Raw genomic sequence first — 20,251 nt, 5'->3', positions numbered from 1 at the left:
GAAGATTCACGGGGTGCCTAAGTCTATTGTCTCAGATAGGGACAAGATCTTTACAAGTGTGTTTTGGCATGAGCTGTTTAAGAGCTTGGGGGTAGAGCTGCACATGGCAACAGCTTACCATCCCCAAACAGATGGCCAAATAGAGAAAGTCAATCAGTGTTTAGAGGCTTATTTGAGATGTGTGTGCTTCACTAAGCCTAAGAGTTGGAATAGATGGTTATTGTTAGCACAATGGTGGTATAACTCTAGCCACCATAATGCCATCAACCGGAGTCCTTTCAAAGCAATGTTCGGGTACAAACCCCCATTGATTCCAGTGAAGGTGCTAAAAAGGGAGCTAACTATAGCTCAAAACCAGATGAAATAGAGTACTCGCAAAAGGAGAAGTGATAGGTCTTTTGAAGTGGGTGACAAGGTTTATCTGCGGGGGAAGAGATTCCTACAACAGCCCTTTACAACCACCCCAACCTCTAAGCTAACTCCCAAGTATTTTGGGTCATATGCCATAGAGACTAAGGCGGGAAAGGTTACCTATAAGCTAAGGTTACCAGCACAGGTTAATGCGCATCCCGTATTTCATGTATCCGTATTAAAGAAGTCTATCGAGCCACAAGCTACAACTAGTCCGAATTTACCTACTGTGAGTGAAAAAGGATGGTGGAGCCTCAGGCCATCCTAGACAAGCAGGAGATTTTTCAAGGCTCAGTGCCCCTAACTCAGGTGCTAGTAAGGTGGTCTCACAAAGATCCTGACCACACAACTTGGGAGTATCTACCCGAGTTGCTCACTCAATTCCCGTGAGCTACTGGGCTACTTTAGATTCTTGAGGACAAGAATAATTTCTAGGGGTGAATGTTATGACCCCAAGGATAATTTTGAAATTTCTTGTAATAACCGTAGCCCGCACGGCCACTTGTGTAGTTAGTTGTTGGAATGTTCCCCACGGTTGTGATGTGAACCAATGGGAAGGGCCTATATAAGGCCAAATATATGAGGACGAGAGTGCTATGCTGAATGAGAAGCTCTTTCCCTCTTGAATTCTCTCTTTTCTCTCTCATTCTCTCACTCTTTTCCCTCCAAAACTCTCCTCTCTCTTTCTCTCGATTCTTCTAATTCTCTGTAAATTCAACTCTCAACCGAGAGACTTGACAATAATCTGCAAGGTATAACTATCGATTGATAGAGGAACGGGTGAGATGGTTGCAAATGGTGAGTGGGAGATGATACAGGATTTTGTAGTTGTCTAGACTGCATTCTCAGGGTTGGAGGCGGCCATAGTGTCTGGTTATTCCAAGCTAGGTAAAACCAAACTATGATACCATGAACAAAATAGGGTTTAGAATAAATTCACCTCACTAATTTCATTTCTCTCTGATATATATATATATATAGAAAAACATTGCCTAATATAGGATGCTGAAGAATATACATAATAGGTTTCCTATTCTAGGAGAATGTAATATTTATAGGGTTTTCTTTCTTAATCTAGAAGGTTGACTCAGAAAATTAGAAAATTTTCCTAAGCTGTAAATTTATTACAATAGGAAAGGAATAAATACTAAGATATTGTTGTCACTTGGATTCTCCAATTTTTGTAATAAAATATGCAGGCATTGCCGAGATCCGTCAAAATTAATCTGTGATTGCAACTGTTGCAATCCATGTATATAAGTAATATATTAATTGGTGATTTTGACCAAGCAGCATGAGAAGCTTCTTTAAGCTTCCACTTACTTCACATACACACACAAACATATATATTATATAAGATAATGTGTGGCCAATTCCACAAGAGACTTCTTTCAAATCCCTATTTTTCTTTCTTTAATTAATTCATATATATCATATATTGTGAAAACTGAATATATTCTTCATTCCATCGTATGTACAAATACAAGTCCTCTTATAAAGATGAGGATTATACAACATAAGAAAGATTACTAAGACTAAACAATAGGAACGATTTGACTATATACAAATAGGAAGTTTCCTAAACACCATAGGAAGATTCCCTAAACATCAATTTAGAAATCTCAAAAAGACTAAAGATATGATTAGCTATGATTAGCTTCTAAACTAAGGACACTTTGACTAACAACTCTCTTTGAGATGCTAGTCAAAGTTTCCTTATTTCTTCCTTCAGGAACCAACACTTCCTCTCAAACTAGTGAATGGATATATACCATTCCTAGCTTGCATACCAACTCTTCAAATCGTTTAGTGGGCAGCCCCTTTGTCAAAAGATCAGCTGGTTGTTTTTCTGAGGAAACATAGGGAACACAAATTAGGCCAGCTTTTAACTTCTCCTTTATGAAGTGTCTATCTATCTCCACATCCTTGGTTCTATCATGCTGCACAAGGTTATGTGCAATACTTGTGGCTAACTTATTATCACAACACAACTTGATTGGTCCACTGCTAGCAATTTGTAGGTCTTCCAAAATAATTCTCAATCACAACAATTCACACAACCCTAGAGCCATGGCCCTGAATTTGACCTCAGCACTAGATTTAGCCACTATACTCTACTTCTTACTTCTCTATGACGACAAATTCCCCCCTAGAAACACACAATAATCGGTTGTAGAGCGTATATCAATTAAAGACCCTCCATAATCTGCATTCGTACACCTTGTAATATCTAATTCATTTCCTGGTTTGAACAAAATCCCTTTGCCATGTGTGGTTTTTAGATAACATAGGATTCTTCTTATAGCCTGCATATGTTCTTTTATTGGACTATGCATGAATTGACTCATCAAGCTAACAACAAATGCAATATCCAGTCATGTGTGTGACAAATAGATTAGTATTTCCACCAATCTTTGATATCTTCTCTTGTCCACCGGTTGACAATTAGAATTTTCTCCCAACTTGATGTTGGATTCTATGGCAGTACCTACTCCTTTACCTCCCAGCAATCTTGTTTCCTTTAACAAATCCAATATATACTTCCACTATGACAAAAAAATCTCTTATTTAGAATAGGCCACATCTATTCCCAAAAAATATTTCAGTGCACCAAGGTCTTTGATCTCAAATGTTTTGGCAATACTCTCCTTAAGCTATTTTTGCTCTTCAAAATCATTCTCAGTCACAATAATGTCATCAACGTAAACCAACAAAGCTATCATCCTTCCCTTCATTGAATGTTTGATGAAGAGAGTATTATCTCCCCTACTTTAATGATTTCCCATCTGTTTCATAGCCTTAGAGAACCTGTCAAGCCATGCTCTTGGTGACTGTTTAAGCCCATAGTGTCTGCTTTAGTTTACATACCTTTCCTAAAATTCCTTTGTCAAATCCTGGTGGCGGCTCCATTAATACTTCTTCTTCTAAGTCTCCATGCAAAAAGCATTTTTGATATCAAATTGCTACAACTGCCATCCATAATGTGCTGCTAGGGCTAAGAGAATCCTTACTGTTATCATCTTTGCCATGAATGCAAAAGTCTCTAGGCAATCAATGCCATAGGTTTGGGTGTACCCTTTAGCAACTAACCAAGCCTTACACCTCTCTAAAGTACCATTTGCATTATACTTTAGATTAAAGACCCACCTGCAACCCACAGGTCTGATTCCCTTTGGTCTAGGCACCATGTCCCAAGTCTGATTCTTTTCCAAGGCTCTCATTTCCTCCTACATTGCTTGCATCCAATTCTGATCTTTTAAAGCCTCATCAACTATCTTAGGAATAATAACGGTATCCAGAGAGGTCAAGAAACTTCTATGTTTTGGGGACAAGCGATGATAAGAGAGATAGTTGACCAATAGATGTTGTGTACAACTCCTGATTCCTTTTTTAATAGCAATAGGCAGATCCAAGTCATTAGGAACCGGATTAGAAGAAGAACTAGAGGGATAAGTGGTTTCAATACCTAAACTTGGAGTGGATATTGGTCCAAGAGGAGGATCTAGAATAAGTCGTGTTCTTCTCTTGAAAACATAAGGAGAACCTTTAAACCTAATCGGGGATGACAGCATTAGCAATGGTTGTGCATCTTCTAGTTCTGGTATGTCCTATTCACTCAAGGAGAAAGTAGATGAGTCAGGGACAGCTACTGTTTCGATCTTTGGGTGTAACTCAAGAGGCAAATCCAAGGTAGGAAGACCACCACTTTGGTCACCACCAGTAACATGCTCCCCCGACGACTAGGACTGAAGGACCAAAAGAATGATTGAGCTTCAACAAATGTAACGTCCTCGGACACGTAGAATTTTCTAGTGAGAGGATAATAACATTTGTAGCCTTTTTGAGTAGGGGAATAACAAAGAAAGATGCACTTAAGTTCTCGAGGATCAAGCTTATCCTTGTGACACTTAAAAATATGAACAAAAGACACAACCAAAGACATTTAAAGGAAGGGAGGTATGAAGATCAGCATCTAGGAAATAGGAGGAAAAACACTAGAATGGACTTTGATGATTTAGGAGCTTAGAAGGAACTTGATTAATCAGATATGCAGTAGTTAAGACTGCTTCTCCCCAAAAAAGTTTAGGAACAGAATGATGAAGGAGAAGAGCCCTAGTAACATTAAGTAAATGTTGTATTTTCCTTTCGATCACCCCATTTGGTTGAGGAGTATCCACACATGATGACTCCTGCTAGAAAAATTGATGCAGGTAGTGATTAAAGTAATCTCTTGCACTATCAGTACATAATCTTTTAATGTAGGATTCAAATTGGGTAAAAATCATCTTACAAAATATAGGCAAAATAGTGCTAATAGTAACCTTATCCTTTAAGAGATATACCCAAATCATCCTTATACAATCATCAATGAAAGATATGAACCATCTAGACCCAAAACAATTAGGGATTCTAGATGGCCCCCAAACATCCAAATGTATCAAGGAAAATGGAATAGTTATTACTTATAGGATAAGAAACTCTATGATGCTTAGAAAATTCACACACATCACAATAGAGATCAATGACACCTAAAACCCTTAAATAAAGTAGGAAACATAGATTGCATCAAACTAAAAGGAGGATGTCCTAAACGATAATGGTAAATCCATATCTCAGTCATAGGAGTAGGCTGTGATGACCAGGCAAGAATAGGTTGATCCCCTTTAGTGAAAACATTGTTTTTCTTCAAGTAGTACAGCCCATTCCATTCATTAGCAGCACCAATCATCTTCCCCGTGTCCGGTGCTTGAAACTCACATTCATGAGGAGAAAAAATAACACGGCAATTAAGGTCTTTAGTGAGCTGACGAACAGAGATTAAATTGTTAGAAATATTAGGAACATAAAGGACTTGTTGAATAGGTAATGAGGAATTGAGAGTAACATTGCCTTGACCAGCTATAGGAATTGTATTACCATTGGCTACTGTTATTTTCTTGGAAATAATCATTGGTTTATAGGATTCAAACACATTTAGGTCATAGGTCATATGGTCAGTAGCTCTTGAATCTAGGATCTAGAAATCATTCCTAATAGTATATGAGGTAGTAAGAGATTCAGAATGAAAACAAGTACTTGCTTGTGCCAGTGAGCAAGTGTCATCTTGAATGGTTTTCAGAAAGCTTTTTAGCTTACTGATTTCATCAGCATTCAGTTGGCTTAAGTCAGAAGTTGTAACCGGACCTGCCTTCTCAGTAATGGTTTCCTCCTCCTTGTTTACATTATAAGCCTGTGCTTGGTTTCTAGACTATAGATTTCTAAAACCTCCCATCTTATTCAGAACCACCTCTTTTCCATGTAACTTAAAACAGGTTTCCCAAGTATACTTAGGTTTTTTGCAAAATGAACACCACAAACTCTCCCAGTTTTATGGTCTAGGATGTAGATCATTCCTTCCCTACTAAGACTTGAACTAAGAGCCATCCATCTTGTTAGTTACCATTGTTAATCCCTCAGGATTAGTCTCATTGAACATGGCTATCATTCTATATTCCTCACTATGAATTATAGAAAACACTTCATTAAGTGATGGAAGTTTTTCCCTTCCAAGAACCTGCAATCTCACTTGGTCATACTCAGCACTAAGTCTAGCCAAAAACTCAACAATTATATCCCACTCAAATATAGAAGTAAGGGTGGCTTCATTTTCACTACACACCATCTTAAAATCTAGATAGTGATCTAATTCAATCCAATATCCATTCATCTTATTAAAATACTCAGAGACTGTCAAAGACCCCTGCATTGTACTACTTATCTTTGTTTTAACGTCAAAGATTACAAAAGCATCTTGCACCTTAGAATAAGTACACTTTACAGTGTCCCAAATCTCTTTAGTAGAAGATAAGAACATATAATTCTTGTTTATCTTGGGCTGCATTAAACTCCAAAGCCAAGACAAGATCATTGAATCCTCAACATCCCATGTAGGAAAACCTTGATCTACGGTCTTGGAGGCTGGCTCGGTTAAATGAGCTATCTTACCTCATCCTTTTAAAAACATTCGTACAAGTTGAGACCACTGCAGGTAGTTTTTACCATCAACACAATAGGAATGATGCATTTATGGCAATTCTCTTGTTGAAGTGTTTCCCATAGGTGGATCAAACGAAACACCATGTCCTTTTGTCACCGGAGTAGTGGTTTTCGAAATTTCTGTCAAAACCCCTTGCGCCTGAGGCACGTCTTTCACAACTATGGTGAATAAAATTGGTAAACCATTGATAAATTCTTCTTCCCAGTAAGGATCACTACAGTCTGATCTTACATATAATTTGCTTAAAAAAGTATCCTTATACCACTTAAAATCTCTAAGGGAATGACACCTAAGATTGTTAAGTAGTTTTGTAGGGTTTTTGCATGAAGAATTCTGTCTAGAAGATGAAGAAAACAATAGAACTCATTTATGGAGAGAGTGCGACTGGAAATTTCTAAGTTTAGTAACTTAGATGTTATATTATGAGGGATATTATAGTCTTTGTGTAGGCTAAATAACCGTTTGTAATTAACGCCCCCCATGTTCTATAAATAGGAGGCGAGGTCTAGGCAATCGGATATATTATCATTCACTCATTCAAATTGTTTCTCTGAATACAAGTGAGATTGCCGAGATGAGAGAAAAGGCCTTGAGAGTAGGAGAGTCTTTGCAATCTCTGTTTTGAGGGCAGTGTACTTGTGTGATAGAGAGTTCAGGGTTTCTTGTAATCTGTTTCAAGGTTTCTAGTGGGTTTGTTCTTGGGATTTACTGCTGGACGTAGGACTGATCTTTGATCAATTCGAACCAAGATAACTTCTTATGCCTGTTGTTTGGTTTGATATTTCTTACTTAATCTCTTTTACTGTTCTTGCATTTCCAGTTTACATTTTCTGTTGTGGTTGTTTTCTCGGGCAAGGGTGTGAGAATTGGCAAGAACGATCCTATTGTGCTCCTAATTTCTAACAAGTTCGCCTGTTTGTTCTCCAAGATTAGTTGGACTTCCCACAAAATGGACTATCATAGAGTGGAGAAGTGTAGTTAAAGCATTAGGAATTGGATTTCCTGCGGCATCTACCAATGGCTAGTTGGTACGATCCTCAATTTTGGCTGATCCTAATATGGCTTCTCTTTCTTGTTGGGTTAAAGAGTGATTCCACCACCCTTGTAATTGCCCAACAAACATGGATGTTAAACTGATTGCAGCATCTGATTCTGCAATTCCTGAATTTTTATATAGATTGGCTACATTTTCCATTCTATCAGCAACCTGAATTATCTGATAATCACTTAAGCCATCAATATTTCATTCATATATAATATCTCCAAAATATTCTGTAGGTACCGGAGGAGGTTGATCTAATTCTAGATCTATTGGTGAAGGTCTAGAATAATGAGGCCTGGGTGGGGTAGTATATTGTCTTCTGATAGCCTGAACCTGTAATGGTTCTGGTCTAAGCTGATTTTCTATTTTAGGAATCTGTTGTAGGATGAAATCAATTTCTTTGGAATCTGAACTGTCTTCCCGAGCTAGACTATTGGCCTAGTTATTTGATAATTGTAAAGTCTTTAATCAGATATCTATTTGCTCTAATAACTGTTTGGTAGAATAGAAGGTTTCTTTGGGGGTAAAGGATCCCTTTCCTTAATAGTTACTTGACTGATATTAGAACTGGAAGGGCTTCCGGATGGAGCAACTGTTTTTCCCAAATGAATTATATGTTCATTGGAAAAGTTATTTTGTTTTATGAGCTTATCAATATCAGCTTTGGTAGCTATTCCTGCGGGTTGTTCTGATGTTTTCTTAAAAGGTAAGGCTAAGAATCTAATTTTCATAACTAGGAACATGATGTTCTTGATGGTGGAGTTACAGCATCTAAAGTATCTCCATTTGTCAACTTATAAGTTTCTGAATTTTTAATTACTAATAGGTGATTTTCTACCATCTGATTATACCTTTTATGGTCGATTAACCATTCAAAGAAAGTATATTTGTTTTTAAAAGATTCATAGCAGCATGCCATTGCTCTCTATGGCTTTTGATTTCTTGCTGATTAAAAGTCTGATCATAGATTTTCCTGAAGGGTCTATTGTGAATACTAAAGAAATCTTCCTTTAGGGTAGCATCAATTTTAAAGGGTTTTTCTAATATATTTATTTCTAAATTTGAATGTACCTCACTTTGCGTAGGAGACATATTACATTCTGTCTCATAGAGAGGCCAAGCAATTCCCTGATGTGTTTTGATATTACTGAGATGTGATCTTCCTGTGAAAGAAGATCTTGCTGATTCAAAGTCTTCAAATCTAGAGGAGATTTGACCCAGACTTTGGGATCTTTTAAATTTAATTGATGCTGATCCAGTCTGTTCTTGAATGATTGACTGTAGTTGGGTATTTTGTGGTGGAGGTTCTGCTTCTATAATCTAATCAAAATCCCAATCCCTCTTGAGTATTGGATTTCCAGATGATTAAGTATTCAAGGGACCATCATTCTAACTTTCCGATCCACTTCAAGGAAAATAGTTTGTCCTAATGGGATATTTGGAGACTTATATCTAGGATTTATTCCTGTTGTTAAGCCTCATAACTGATTCGGTAAATGACAGTGTATCGACAGGTTCCTGATAAAAACTTATAATTATGAGTTTGAATATTAAGGGTTAGAACCTTTTCAACATGCTGATCCTCTAATGCTACTGTAAAATCATGATAACAGTTAATAAATGCAGGTCCATTGTAAAGGCTTGTTTCTGCTATACTGATTACAGAGTTCTGATAGTCTGTATGTCTTGCATCTCTTAGGACTATACAGAGGGAATTATTAACTCCTTTAAGAGTTAACGATTTTAAGGCTATTTGCACTAATCCTAAGTGGATATACTTATATCCTAAATTCTGATACTTTTTTAATGCTTTTTTGGATAATAATTGTATAGTCTGAAAATGATCCCGATTTTTAATTAAAGTAGAAAAAGGAACTATCTTTTCTATGGTTCTTATTGCTAATAAAGATTTAAAATTAAAGGCTGATGTCTGATAAATCTGATTACTTTATTTTGGGAGGTTTCCAGTTTGCTAAATCTTTCTCATTCCAGTAAGTTTCAGATTTTAATATAGTGTGAATGGAATTTGTGGTCTCTAAGCTAGTCTCTCTGTGTCATATATTTCCTTACACTAAGACCCTTTGCATCCAGGTAATGCTCCAAAAACAGCTAAAAACTTCAAATGATTAAATGCCTAACAAGAACAACACTAGGACAGTTTAGGGTTTAGCGTTTAGGACTCAATGCAACATATGCAACGACTAGATACAACAAATGCATCCATATACAACACAGTTTAATTCTTGGCTCTGATACCAATTAGCCCAGGTACACTAAATTAAAATAAGGAAAAAATAAAGGAAAGCAGCAGAAAGGAGTTAGAACTGAAAACTTCAAAAATCACCAATAATTGGTGACATGCACCAACAATTGGTGCTCTGTACAATTGACATTCCAATTCTTCCAACATTCCCGGAGACCTCCAATTTGAATGGACTCCATAATTGCTGGCATGGAAGACTCCCATTATTGGAGCCACCTTCCATTATTGTTAGCATAACTCAGCTTGTGTACTATCAGTCGCATATATTTTTTTTCATTTTGTAAGCCCTTACATCTATTAAAGAGCATGAATATTAGAATGTAAGTAAACTTAGAAATAGGCTGAAAATTAGAAGTCATCATAGCAGAGCATTCCTCTTCACAGGAGCTCTCTACTGTATTCCTGTCTTTGCTAAATAAGAACAAACGCTGTACTATTCTGTAAGTTTTCAGTTCTAAATCCTTTCTGCTGCTTTCCTTTATTTTTTTCCTCATTTTAATTTAGTGTACCTATGATCTAAAAACAAAAGACACAACTTCCAATTTGTTTTCAAACACAACATATTTTCATAAACTGCAAGAGAATAAAAGAAAGACATTTTGATCCACTAATATCCAACTACTGGGGGGAAAAAATCCTATATCAGTCAGTAAATATGATATTTCCTTGAGACTATGACCTTGAAAAAATGCGAACATTAAATTTTCAGCAATTACAGTCTTTATGTTGGCTCCTGCAAATTTAGAAATGCAAAGAGAAGTGTATGAGCCTGCATAGTTCAAGGTATTCAGGGGCTCTATAGTCTAGCTTCTAGCACAAGGAAAAAGCATAAGCAAGAGAGAGAGAGAGAGAGAGGTCATTTTTGTGTTATAATAATTTCCAACCCACTCTTAATGAGACTACTGGCAGACCCAACACCTCATCGCTACAATGACTGTCAAAAACCATGTTTAGAATAAAGCAACACCAAAACAAGTAAATAGAAAGCAGAGAGCTTTGTTAATATGGTAGAGGAAAAACATTAGTTCAAACAATATATCAGACAAGTACACATGTTAACAAGAAATAAAGATTACCTCCAAGGCAAATTGATGCTGGGCCACATCGATCTTGTTAAATGCCAACACCAAAGGTAATCGTGTCTTGTAGAGGATGCTGCAAGCATAGAGCATGTTGCTCATGAAAGTTTGTGGATTGGATGAACGTGGTGTATCTACCACATAAGTGATTATAGTTGGAAAAGTTGAGGCGAAAGCTTCTGTTATTATTGCACCAGAAGCAGACCAGGTGAATATCTCAATTTGACCAGGAGTGTCCACAAGAACGTAATCTAGCTGATCTGCTCGTTTTTCAATAACAGAAATAACCTGGATTGACATTTCTACTGCTTACTATACCATCCAAAAGGCAGTGAATACCGCACAAATATAATCAGTGGAAAACATACAATGATTTTGATGATATTTTTGTATAAATTAGAAATGTCTAAACTCTAAACCTACCATTGTCAGAAATTACCCAGCTTTAGCTGAGGGTTCTCATCCCCTAATCTAACTGTAGGTATTACAATAACTCAGTTCGATAAAAGAAATGGAGTGACAATATAACCAATTCGACTTAGCATAAAACCACAATGGAATACAAGTATAAATGCAAACCAAACATTTTAAACAACAATTTAAGATCAAAAACCTCCTGAATAGACAATTTTACCTCATCAAACTTGGTAGAGAACAAGTTGAGTGATGTCAGGATTCCACCATTAGGACCAAGATTGAACTGCTTCATCACTTCCTTATATTTGACTGTGTCTCTAATATCAATATTAGCACCAAATGGAAGTGTCATGACAGCAGGGTCAAGATTCATTACGTAGCCCCGAATATTAGACGCTTGTGTATGACAAACCAGGCGATGAAGAAAAGTTGTTTTTCCACTCCCTGATGGGGAACAAAAAGAAAAATTAAAAGGCATTTAGTTAATAAGAGAAGATATAACCAGGAAAAAACAAAAAGAGAAGAATAATATGAAATTACTAGGAAATCTTATTATATTTTCACAGTAATCCAACACAAATATACATCACTATATAATACCAGCCATTCCTACAACAATGATGATAACGGGCTTTCTTTTGAAATTGGTTGATGAAGTCCCTGCATCTGCAGACTTGATGTACAGCCTCTCCATGGACTTAGAAATATCATCCCTCTCTTTACCCTTAGGATACGAAATCAAGCAGTAATCAATTGACAAGTGTAGTCCAACCAAGAAAATATAGCCTGGTAACCTGGAGAGAAGAAAAGGAACAAAGAATAAAGCATACCTCCTCAACTTCCTTTCCGGTAGCCTGTTTTCTTGGCGACCCAACAGATGACTTGTACTCATCTGCACCTAAAATAACAGGAACATGTCAGAAAGGAAGAAATCATATATGCATCACCTAGAAGGAAAACATACAACTATGCATACATAGGTCATGCAATAATTGAAAAACCAAAACTCTTTCAATTGCTTAAGTGTCATTCTTCACCCTCTCCTCTTCTGTATAGTGTTCTCACATACTTGTATGCTTAAATTAAAAAAGGGTGTCACCAATGGATGAGGTAACCTTACTCTTGTTTTGCAAAGAGATTGTTTCTACAGCTCAAACACGAGACCTTACTCTTGTTTTGCAAAGAGATTGTTTCCACAGCTCAAACATGAGACCTTATAGTCATAAAGAAGCAACCTTACCCTTGCTACCAAGGGTTGCTAAGCCCAATATAATTTGTTAAGGATCAAAGCCAATCCAAGTTCCAGCCCTTGATAATTTCCAATATCCAATATGTATGTTAGCCAATTAAGGCTACACGGAAAGGAGAATGGGGTATGACCACTAATATAACTTAAACTCAAACCCACACATTTGAACCAAACTGTTACCTCACCATGTAATTATCACCACTCAATCCCACATTGGTGGTCTATTAGAAAGGTCTTGAGTATAACTGTGTCATGTGCTAATGACTTGGATGACTGACCCATGAGGGTGGTGACTTACACATGTGGGTAGTTATAGATAATATGACTTATACCTAGCAAAAGCTATAAGCAATTGTATTTCTTTGGTTTTGGCGAGATTTAAGGCGCGGGGACTCAATATATATAGAACTAATCCTATTCGCCTGGAGACATCTAGAAAATTCATTTGAATCTCTCTCTCTCTCTCTCTCTCTCTCTCTCTCTCTTTCTCTTCATTTCCCTCTTTGTATCTCTTCATTCCCTTATAGAATTCTCTCAAATCACATCCGATCAGTGAGAATTCGGTGTTAGATCAGAGATCTGATAAATTGGTATCAAAGCACGACTTGGGCTGATGAGAATTTGATGAAGTTTCCATGGTGAGAGGGACGTGGATGAAGAATTTGGAGTCGCAACTGCAGCAGTTCAATTCAACCGTGGTGTATCTGCAAACTCGAGTAGAGTTGTTGGAGATTGGATCAACCAGAAACCATGAGGCGATCATGGCAACGAATAGAAAGATGGATAATTCAATGGAAGGACTGCAAAGGAGATTAGATGGAGCAATTTCACATATCAAAGATGAGGTGGGAAGTTAGATTTGGGATCAACTCCAAAGTTTCATGGTAATGTTCACTAGACAAAATCAAGTAAGAATCTCCCCGACTTTCCCCTAGAGAAAGGAACGAGCCGATCTTAACTGGGCATGGATTGAGTAATACGAATGCCAGCCCCTCAAAAATAGAGACAAATTTGGCAGAAACATAGGAGAATGTGGTAAAACGGAGGTGAGGGACCGACTATTCCAAATCAGTCGGGGTTTTCGATGCCTAAATTAGAGATCCCTATGTTTGATGGGATTAATCCATAGTGATGGGTAAGGAGGTGTGAACAAATGTTCAATTGGTATAATGTGCTAGAGAGACACCGGGTGACTCTGGCAATGGCTTATTTGAATGATGCTGGAAATGCCAGGTATCAAGGCAGGTCGAAGGTAAGGGGGGAGTATCCATAGGATGAATTTGCAGAGAGGCTGTGTGAGAGATTCAGAGACAAAAATAGGATGGATATAGTAGAGGAATTTAACAAACTGAAGGAAGAAGGGGGAGTACAAGCCTACCAGCTTCGGTTTGAGGAGTTAAATCTCTCATGCTCAATCTCAACCCACACCTATCTGAGGTATACTTTGTATCTAGCTTCATGAGCGGGTTGAGTGAAGAACTTAGACCCATGGTGAAAACGCTACAACTTGGAATAGTGGAACAAGCTACTGAGAGTGCAAGGTTGCAGGAGTTGATGGTGGAAGCAATAATGAAGAAACAGAGGCAGCAGTCAAGGGGAGTGATCATCAATAATCCAAATAAGGGGTATGGCAAAGAAATGATGAATCAAGGATCAACAGGGGTGATGATTCCCACTCCTAATCCTACAACAATGCAAGGGGGAAAGATGATTGAACAGAGAAGGCAGGCAGGGCTGTGTTTCAAATGTGGGGACAAATACTTCCCTGAACATCAATGTAAGAGACAACTGCTCTTACTTAAGAGTTAAAGGGGAGGATGGACTTGTGGTAGAAGAAGAGGAAACAAACGAACCAATAGAACTAGAAGGGGAGGACAATGGGGAGATATCCCTACATGTTCTCACAAGTTTAACCAACAACAAGATCATCAAAGTCGATGGGAAGACACAGGATTGTAACCTTATGATTTTAATTGACAGTGGGAGTACCCACAATTTTTTGGATGAGGGTACGGCTAAGAAGTTGAATTGTCGACTCATGGGGACTTAGCCATTGATGGTCACTGTGGGTAATGGTAATAAGGTGTTGAGGAAGTCAACTTGTGTAGGTTTTTGCTGGGAGATGCACTTGGCAATTGAACCCCATTTTCTCTATTCATGGTGGAAGTGGGCAGATCAGTGAGGAATTCTCGTACATCTTAGGTCCTGTTTGGCTAGACTTTTATTTTTGGAGCTTTTAAGTTAGGTAATGTTTAAGCTATTTATAGCGTTTAAGTTGGGTAGCGTTTAAACTAATAATGTGTTTAAATAAATGTGTTTTTAAACTATCAATTAATAATTATGTGTTTGATTTGAAAAGGCTAATAAGCTATTACAACTTGATAAAAAGACGAAAATAGGCATGTTGTTAAATGATGTAAAATTTTATTATTAGATGTTGATAAATTATACATAATTATTAAAAATATATAAATACAATATTGTTATATGTATTATATATGTCATATAACAACAATATATATTATTATGTACTATATATAATATATTGTTATAAGTATATATATATGTTTATTATTGTTTTATATATATATATATATATATAACAGTTCGGCCATGGCAGTAGCGGGGAGGAGAAGCACGAACGGAGGAGGTGAGGGTGGGGACGACGATGGGCAGCAGCCGATGGGGCGACGGCTGACTGGCGACGAAGGAAAATTTGAAGCAAATGGGGGCGACAGACAGCCAGCGACACGATGGGAGCAGCGGCTAATGTTGCCAATGGGGGCGATGGCCGACAGGAAGTGGCCGGTGGGGGCGACGGCAGTGGCCTACGGTGGAGGCCAGAAGAGCTGAAGAAGAAGGCGACAGGAGACAGAGGTTGAAGAAGAAAGGCATGGCTAGAAATTAGCAAAAAGGATGAGGGTAACATGGTAAAATGCTTGGTCAACCCAGCTTATAAATTAGCAGCGTTTGCAAAAGCTATCTCCCAAAAGCTATCTCCCAACAGCTTTTGCAAAACATTATGGCAGTAGCATTTAAGCTACCTAGCTTAAACGCTGGTGAGGTGCACCCAAACACCAGCTTTTCTTAACAGCTTATAAGCGGTCAAACCGCTTTGCCAAACAGGCCCTTAGTATATATGTTGTTTGTATGTACAGTAGAGAATAAATGCAAAAAAGGGCTGATGAAAATAGGTCTGAAAACTGCTGGAAAAAATCTCAAATATTCAAGAGCAATCTCTGTGTGTTTGAGACATTTAGGCTGTGGAAAACAAACGACTTCCATTTGTGATTTCGTTTTTAATACCAGTAACTCAACCTAATGAATCCGGCTTCGGCTGTTCAAACCAGGTAAGTCCGGTTTTATTTTGTGAACCATTTGGTTTTAGTTTTCTAACAAGAATAGAGCACAAGTGTCTCATTCAATAGAACAGTGAATTACAGCAAAAGCATTAGATGCAACCTAATACTAAACAAAAATCAATCCAATCCATTGCAAACCACGGCCTTGACCTAACGAACAGAAAGCCCATTAGGGCTTCTGCAACCCTAGGGTCACAGAAGACCCTAGCCCAACACGCAGCAACCTCTGCAATTCCAGAGGTTTTCGGCGACCAAGAGATGGGCGGTGGCCGCAACACAGTGCAGCCACCAGTATGCCTGCCACCAGTATGCATAATGGTAGGGGAGTTCGATTAAGAAGATGAAGTGTGTCAAAGGATCTCTACAAATAGAGCAGTTGATTGCCCAAGAATGCAAAGAAGAGCTGAGTTTGTGTGAGTGTGTGCCATCGGAAAACAAAGGAGAAAGAAATAAAGAGAGGTATGAGCGGGTCGCGGTATGAGCGGGTCGCCGGAGAAGAAAATCTCGCTGGAAAGGAAGAAGAAGAAGAAGAAATCAGAAACTTACCGGCAGCCGAACACCGGATGAGCTCCTCCTCCATCCCGTCCTTGTCGTTGTCCGAAACCCTTTCTCTTCCCTCTCCTCTTGCTCGGTCTCACAAATGCAATTGGGAAGGAAAAGGGGAAATTTGGAAAAATAAGATGGTGTTGTTTTCGTGTTTCATTTTTGAGTTTTGAGTTTTGAGTTTTGAATTTATTTTGAATTTTTGTTTTGAGATTTTTGAAAACGCATTCTCTTTGTCAATCTGAGAAATTGTTTCTGAAAATTGAAAACGCGTTTACTTTAAAATTTTGAGAAAAAATATTTTATTCATAAAATAATTTTTAATTAAATTAAAATAATTTAATACTAATATACTATTAAATACATTTTGAAATTAGTGAAATATTGTAATATTTTTTTCCATTACAAAAAAAAAAATACAATCAAGAAATAAAACAACTTTGATAAATAGTAAATGGAGAAATAAAAATAAAAAATTAACTCAATAAAAATGAGAAAATATGATTGTTCATGATAAATAATATTAAGTTCAACAATTCAATAACAAATGGATTACAATCACAAGTTTAAATAGTCATGGCAGAAATCAAAACAGCTCGGACACTAAAAAATAAAATTAGTCTACATAATCATGTACGACTCCTTGAAAAGTCATTCCACATTTGTGTAGTAATTTGATCCCTGACTTGTCCCATTTGAGCTGTTTGACTAGCATCAAATTGTATGGCTCCTTGATCTTGACTTGACTCCGGCATATCTTGAAATACCATATTCTCTGATGAAAACTCAGCGAACAAGCTATCTAAAGCGTGCTCCTGACGAATATAATTATGTATTGCACAACATGCACTAGGGATTTGTCTTTGCCTACTAAGTGGATAATTGGTAATTAATTTTAAAATAGGAAATCTTGCCTTTAAAACTCCAATGCAACGTTCAATAATGTTACGACACGAGGAATGTCTATAGTTGAACAGTTCTTCCTTTCCACGCGGTCTTCCTCATCCAAGATAATCACGCAGATGATATCTTCGTCCTCGATAAGGGGCAAGAAAACCAGGCATGTTTGGATAATCAGAATCAACAAGGTAAAATTGATCTGCAAAAAAAAAAAAAAAAAAGACCTAAATACCCAAATATTTTAAAAATATTTGACAAATTATTTGAAATATTAGAATATACCTCCGTGTGGCATTGAAAAGTTGTTTGAAGTTCTTGTGACTGCATCAATGAATACTTGCAAATCATTAGCAGTACCTTCCCATCCAGAATACACAAATGTGAACTTCATATCAAAATCACATGTCAACATCACATTTTGTGTTATATTGGTTTTCCTTCCACGGAAAGATGTTTGTCTTGATGTAGGTGCCCAAGCTGCAACATGTGTTCCATCTATTGCGCCTATGCAATCCTTAAAGTAAGGAAATTTGCGCAAAATCCGCTTATGTGGCACATTTTGATGTGTTGGACATATTATCTTCGTGCCAAGTGAACAAACAGCCCGTAATACTCATTTAAACTACTTGTGTATCATGTTGTTAGAATGTTGAAACCTATCACCAATAATACTATATCATGTAGTGTGCCCTACAATCATCAAAAACATAGCTACGCCCTTCTCAACGCTCACTTTTTTTCTATCTTTCAACAGCTACTTTTGTTTCAAAGTATCACAAAAATTCATGAATACATGTTTCTGCATACGAAAATTACGATAACACACATCCGGATGTCCATTCAGAATCTCTAATATGTACATTTTTCCCGTAAGTAATGACGTTCTACAAGATACCCTGCCGATGACACTACTTTTGTTGGCAACAAAGCAATTAAGCATTATTACATCCCCAAAATTTGCAACAATATCATCGATAAATAAAAAATCATCATCACTCGCATCTTCATCAATTAAATCATTGGTATGCATATTACCAACCACATTTGATTCAGTTGACATCCTGTGTATAAATATATTTATAATCACCATCAATAGTCATATCATTCATCATTTATTATAATCAACGTAAAGAAATAATTCAACATCAGCTAAAACGACAACAAAGCAATTAAGCATAATTAAATCCCCAAAATATAACAAGCATTCAATTCTAAATAAACTCAACATCAAACAGTTCCAGTTGAAACACAGTTCTACAACCATCAACATCAAACTATGAAGATAAAACAGTACTTAAAGCTAATGTAATAAAACATAGTACTTTCAGCTACAACATCACCAATGAAAATAACACGGTATTAGAAATTATGCAATCAACCAACCAAGTCAAAGAAGCTCCAAGATAGGTCTTATTCTAATTTCTGGCATCTTCACAAATGACACTCTAAAATCTGGATCCTTAAAAGCCTTTATCGCTTTCATATAAACCTCATTAGACACATCTTCCATATTGTTCAAGAGGTCCATGCAAACCACATTTGAATAAGGATCCAAACTAGTAGCTTCATTATCTGATTGATTGCATGATTTTCCTTGAAGCTTTGCAAGCTTTTCTTTTAGGTAAAGTGTCCTAAGTTCAGTTTCTTCATTCCTCATACTAACTGTAGATGAACATTGCGCCATACAAGCATCGAGTTTATCAGTTTTACTGATTTTAGGTTCCTTACGTCGACGTTCGCTAGATTCACCAATTTCTTCACGCCGACGAGTATTTGTAACTTCATCAGCATTCTCCACACGTACATGAATTCCTCTGTTCAAAAAATCATCTTCTAATTGCCTTTCTTCCTCTGATGTTGGAGGAAGCTGAGTGGAAGCATTACCTAATCCTCCAGTAGCTGTAGTCCCACTAAATATCTCTCCAAGAGTTTCATAGTGCTTACATCCTTCTTTCTTGAATATTTTGTACTCGGACTTGTTAATCTACAATAGTAAAAATAAGACACATTATCATATTGTATAGCAAAAAAGGGTAAGATAGATATGATAAAAAATGATGGTGAAAATATTCTTTACTAAAAATATATACCGTATAAAAGTGTTGCCAAACTTCCTCTGGAGCATTAACTGTGTTGGTATTTGGATCCCATGTAACACCTGTATGTCCTAAAAGTTCAGAGAACAAGCGATGTACCTTACGTAAACGGTTCCATTTCCCCTTTAATCTATCTATGCCGTAATCCGTTTTTGTGAGAGTAATCATAGCTTGATTGATCTTGCCCCAATCGTCTTTCGTGAATGTAGAACATTGCAACATCCCTGATTTCACATTCTCGTAAAGAATACCAATAAATGCGTGTTCATTCTCATCGGACCACGACATTGGTTCCTTAGTCTTACCTCTGTGACCACCCATGTTCTATATTGAAGATAATAAAAAATATAAAGATAACACGAAAAATATACTCCAACTTACTAAAATATACTCCACAGGACATTAAAAATAATTCAACATCATAATTTGATAGACCCACATTTGGACCAAGGAAAAGAAAAGGAAAATAAAAACAAACACAAGAAAAAAAATGCAACACTAATAGCAAAAATAAATAGGTAGTAATAATACCAAAATTAGAATCAATGTTATTTCTAACAATGTTAGAATAAAAAAGTCTATATGTTTTATTCTTCTTAATGAAATTTAATTAGTGGGGCAAAACATAATATCAATTGTAAGCCTCTAAGGTTGTCACCTAGAAGGATTTAGGCAAATTCTGAAAAAGGCTAACAGACACTATTTAATTGATTAAACTCCATTGAGCAGCTAGCCAGTCAAAAGATAGAATCATGTGAACAACACAGACAATTCTAGAATAAGCAATTCAAAATCATAATACATGAGGTGCAAAAATGAAATTATCAATTCACACATTGCTATTCAAATGCC

The 20,251-nt window shown here is 36.9% G+C and overlaps 2 protein-coding genes across 3 annotated transcripts in view; both read right to left on the bottom strand.

The window, feature by feature from the left end:
• The window catches only part of LOC127787096 (GPN-loop GTPase QQT2-like), a 31,977-nt gene extending 15,422 nt beyond the window's left edge, over nucleotides 1–16,555 (bottom strand). Inside the window, exons 1-5 of one of the 2 annotated variants that reach the window (XM_052314955.1) lie at nucleotides 16,407–16,555; nucleotides 12,080–12,147; nucleotides 11,850–11,973; nucleotides 11,467–11,693; nucleotides 10,830–11,120 (exon numbers count right to left, since the gene is read on the bottom strand). In XM_052314955.1, coding sequence (XP_052170915.1) covers nucleotides 10,830–11,120; nucleotides 11,467–11,693; nucleotides 11,850–11,973; nucleotides 12,080–12,147; nucleotides 16,407–16,440 — 744 coding nt within the window. In that variant the 5' untranslated portion in view covers nucleotides 16,441–16,555. The remainder of the gene's footprint in view (nucleotides 1–10,829; nucleotides 11,121–11,466; nucleotides 11,694–11,849; nucleotides 11,974–12,079; nucleotides 12,148–16,406) is intronic. The other variant, XM_052314956.1, reaches the window with a different exon arrangement.
• A 2,135-nt stretch (nucleotides 16,556–18,690) lies between these two features.
• Nucleotides 18,691–19,876, bottom strand: LOC127787531 (uncharacterized protein At2g29880-like). Its single transcript, XM_052315589.1, has 2 exons — nucleotides 19,394–19,876; nucleotides 18,691–19,287 (listed from the first exon to the last, which is right to left on the bottom strand). The coding sequence occupies exons 1-2, from the start codon at nucleotides 19,718–19,720 to the stop codon at nucleotides 18,691–18,693; spliced, it is 924 nt and encodes a 307-aa protein (XP_052171549.1). The 5' UTR covers nucleotides 19,721–19,876.
• Between the last annotated feature and the right edge of the window lie 375 nt (nucleotides 19,877–20,251).

Source organism: Diospyros lotus, chromosome 12, assembly GCF_014633365.1.
Source record: "Diospyros lotus cultivar Yz01 chromosome 12, ASM1463336v1, whole genome shotgun sequence".
In the NCBI taxonomy this organism is placed as follows: domain Eukaryota; kingdom Viridiplantae; phylum Streptophyta; class Magnoliopsida; order Ericales; family Ebenaceae; genus Diospyros; species Diospyros lotus.
Note: the sequence above shows the minus strand (reverse complement) of the source record. Positions and strands in the feature narration are given on the sequence as shown.

Coding starts and splice junctions, on each gene's coding strand:
- LOC127787531 (XM_052315589.1), bottom strand. CDS start 19,720: ATGGGTGGTCACAGAGGTAAGACTAAGGAACCAATGTCGTGGTCCGAT. Junction 19,288..19,393: donor TTTGGCAACACTTTTATACG/GTATATATTTTT, acceptor TTACTATTGTAG/ATTAACAAGTCCGAGTACAA.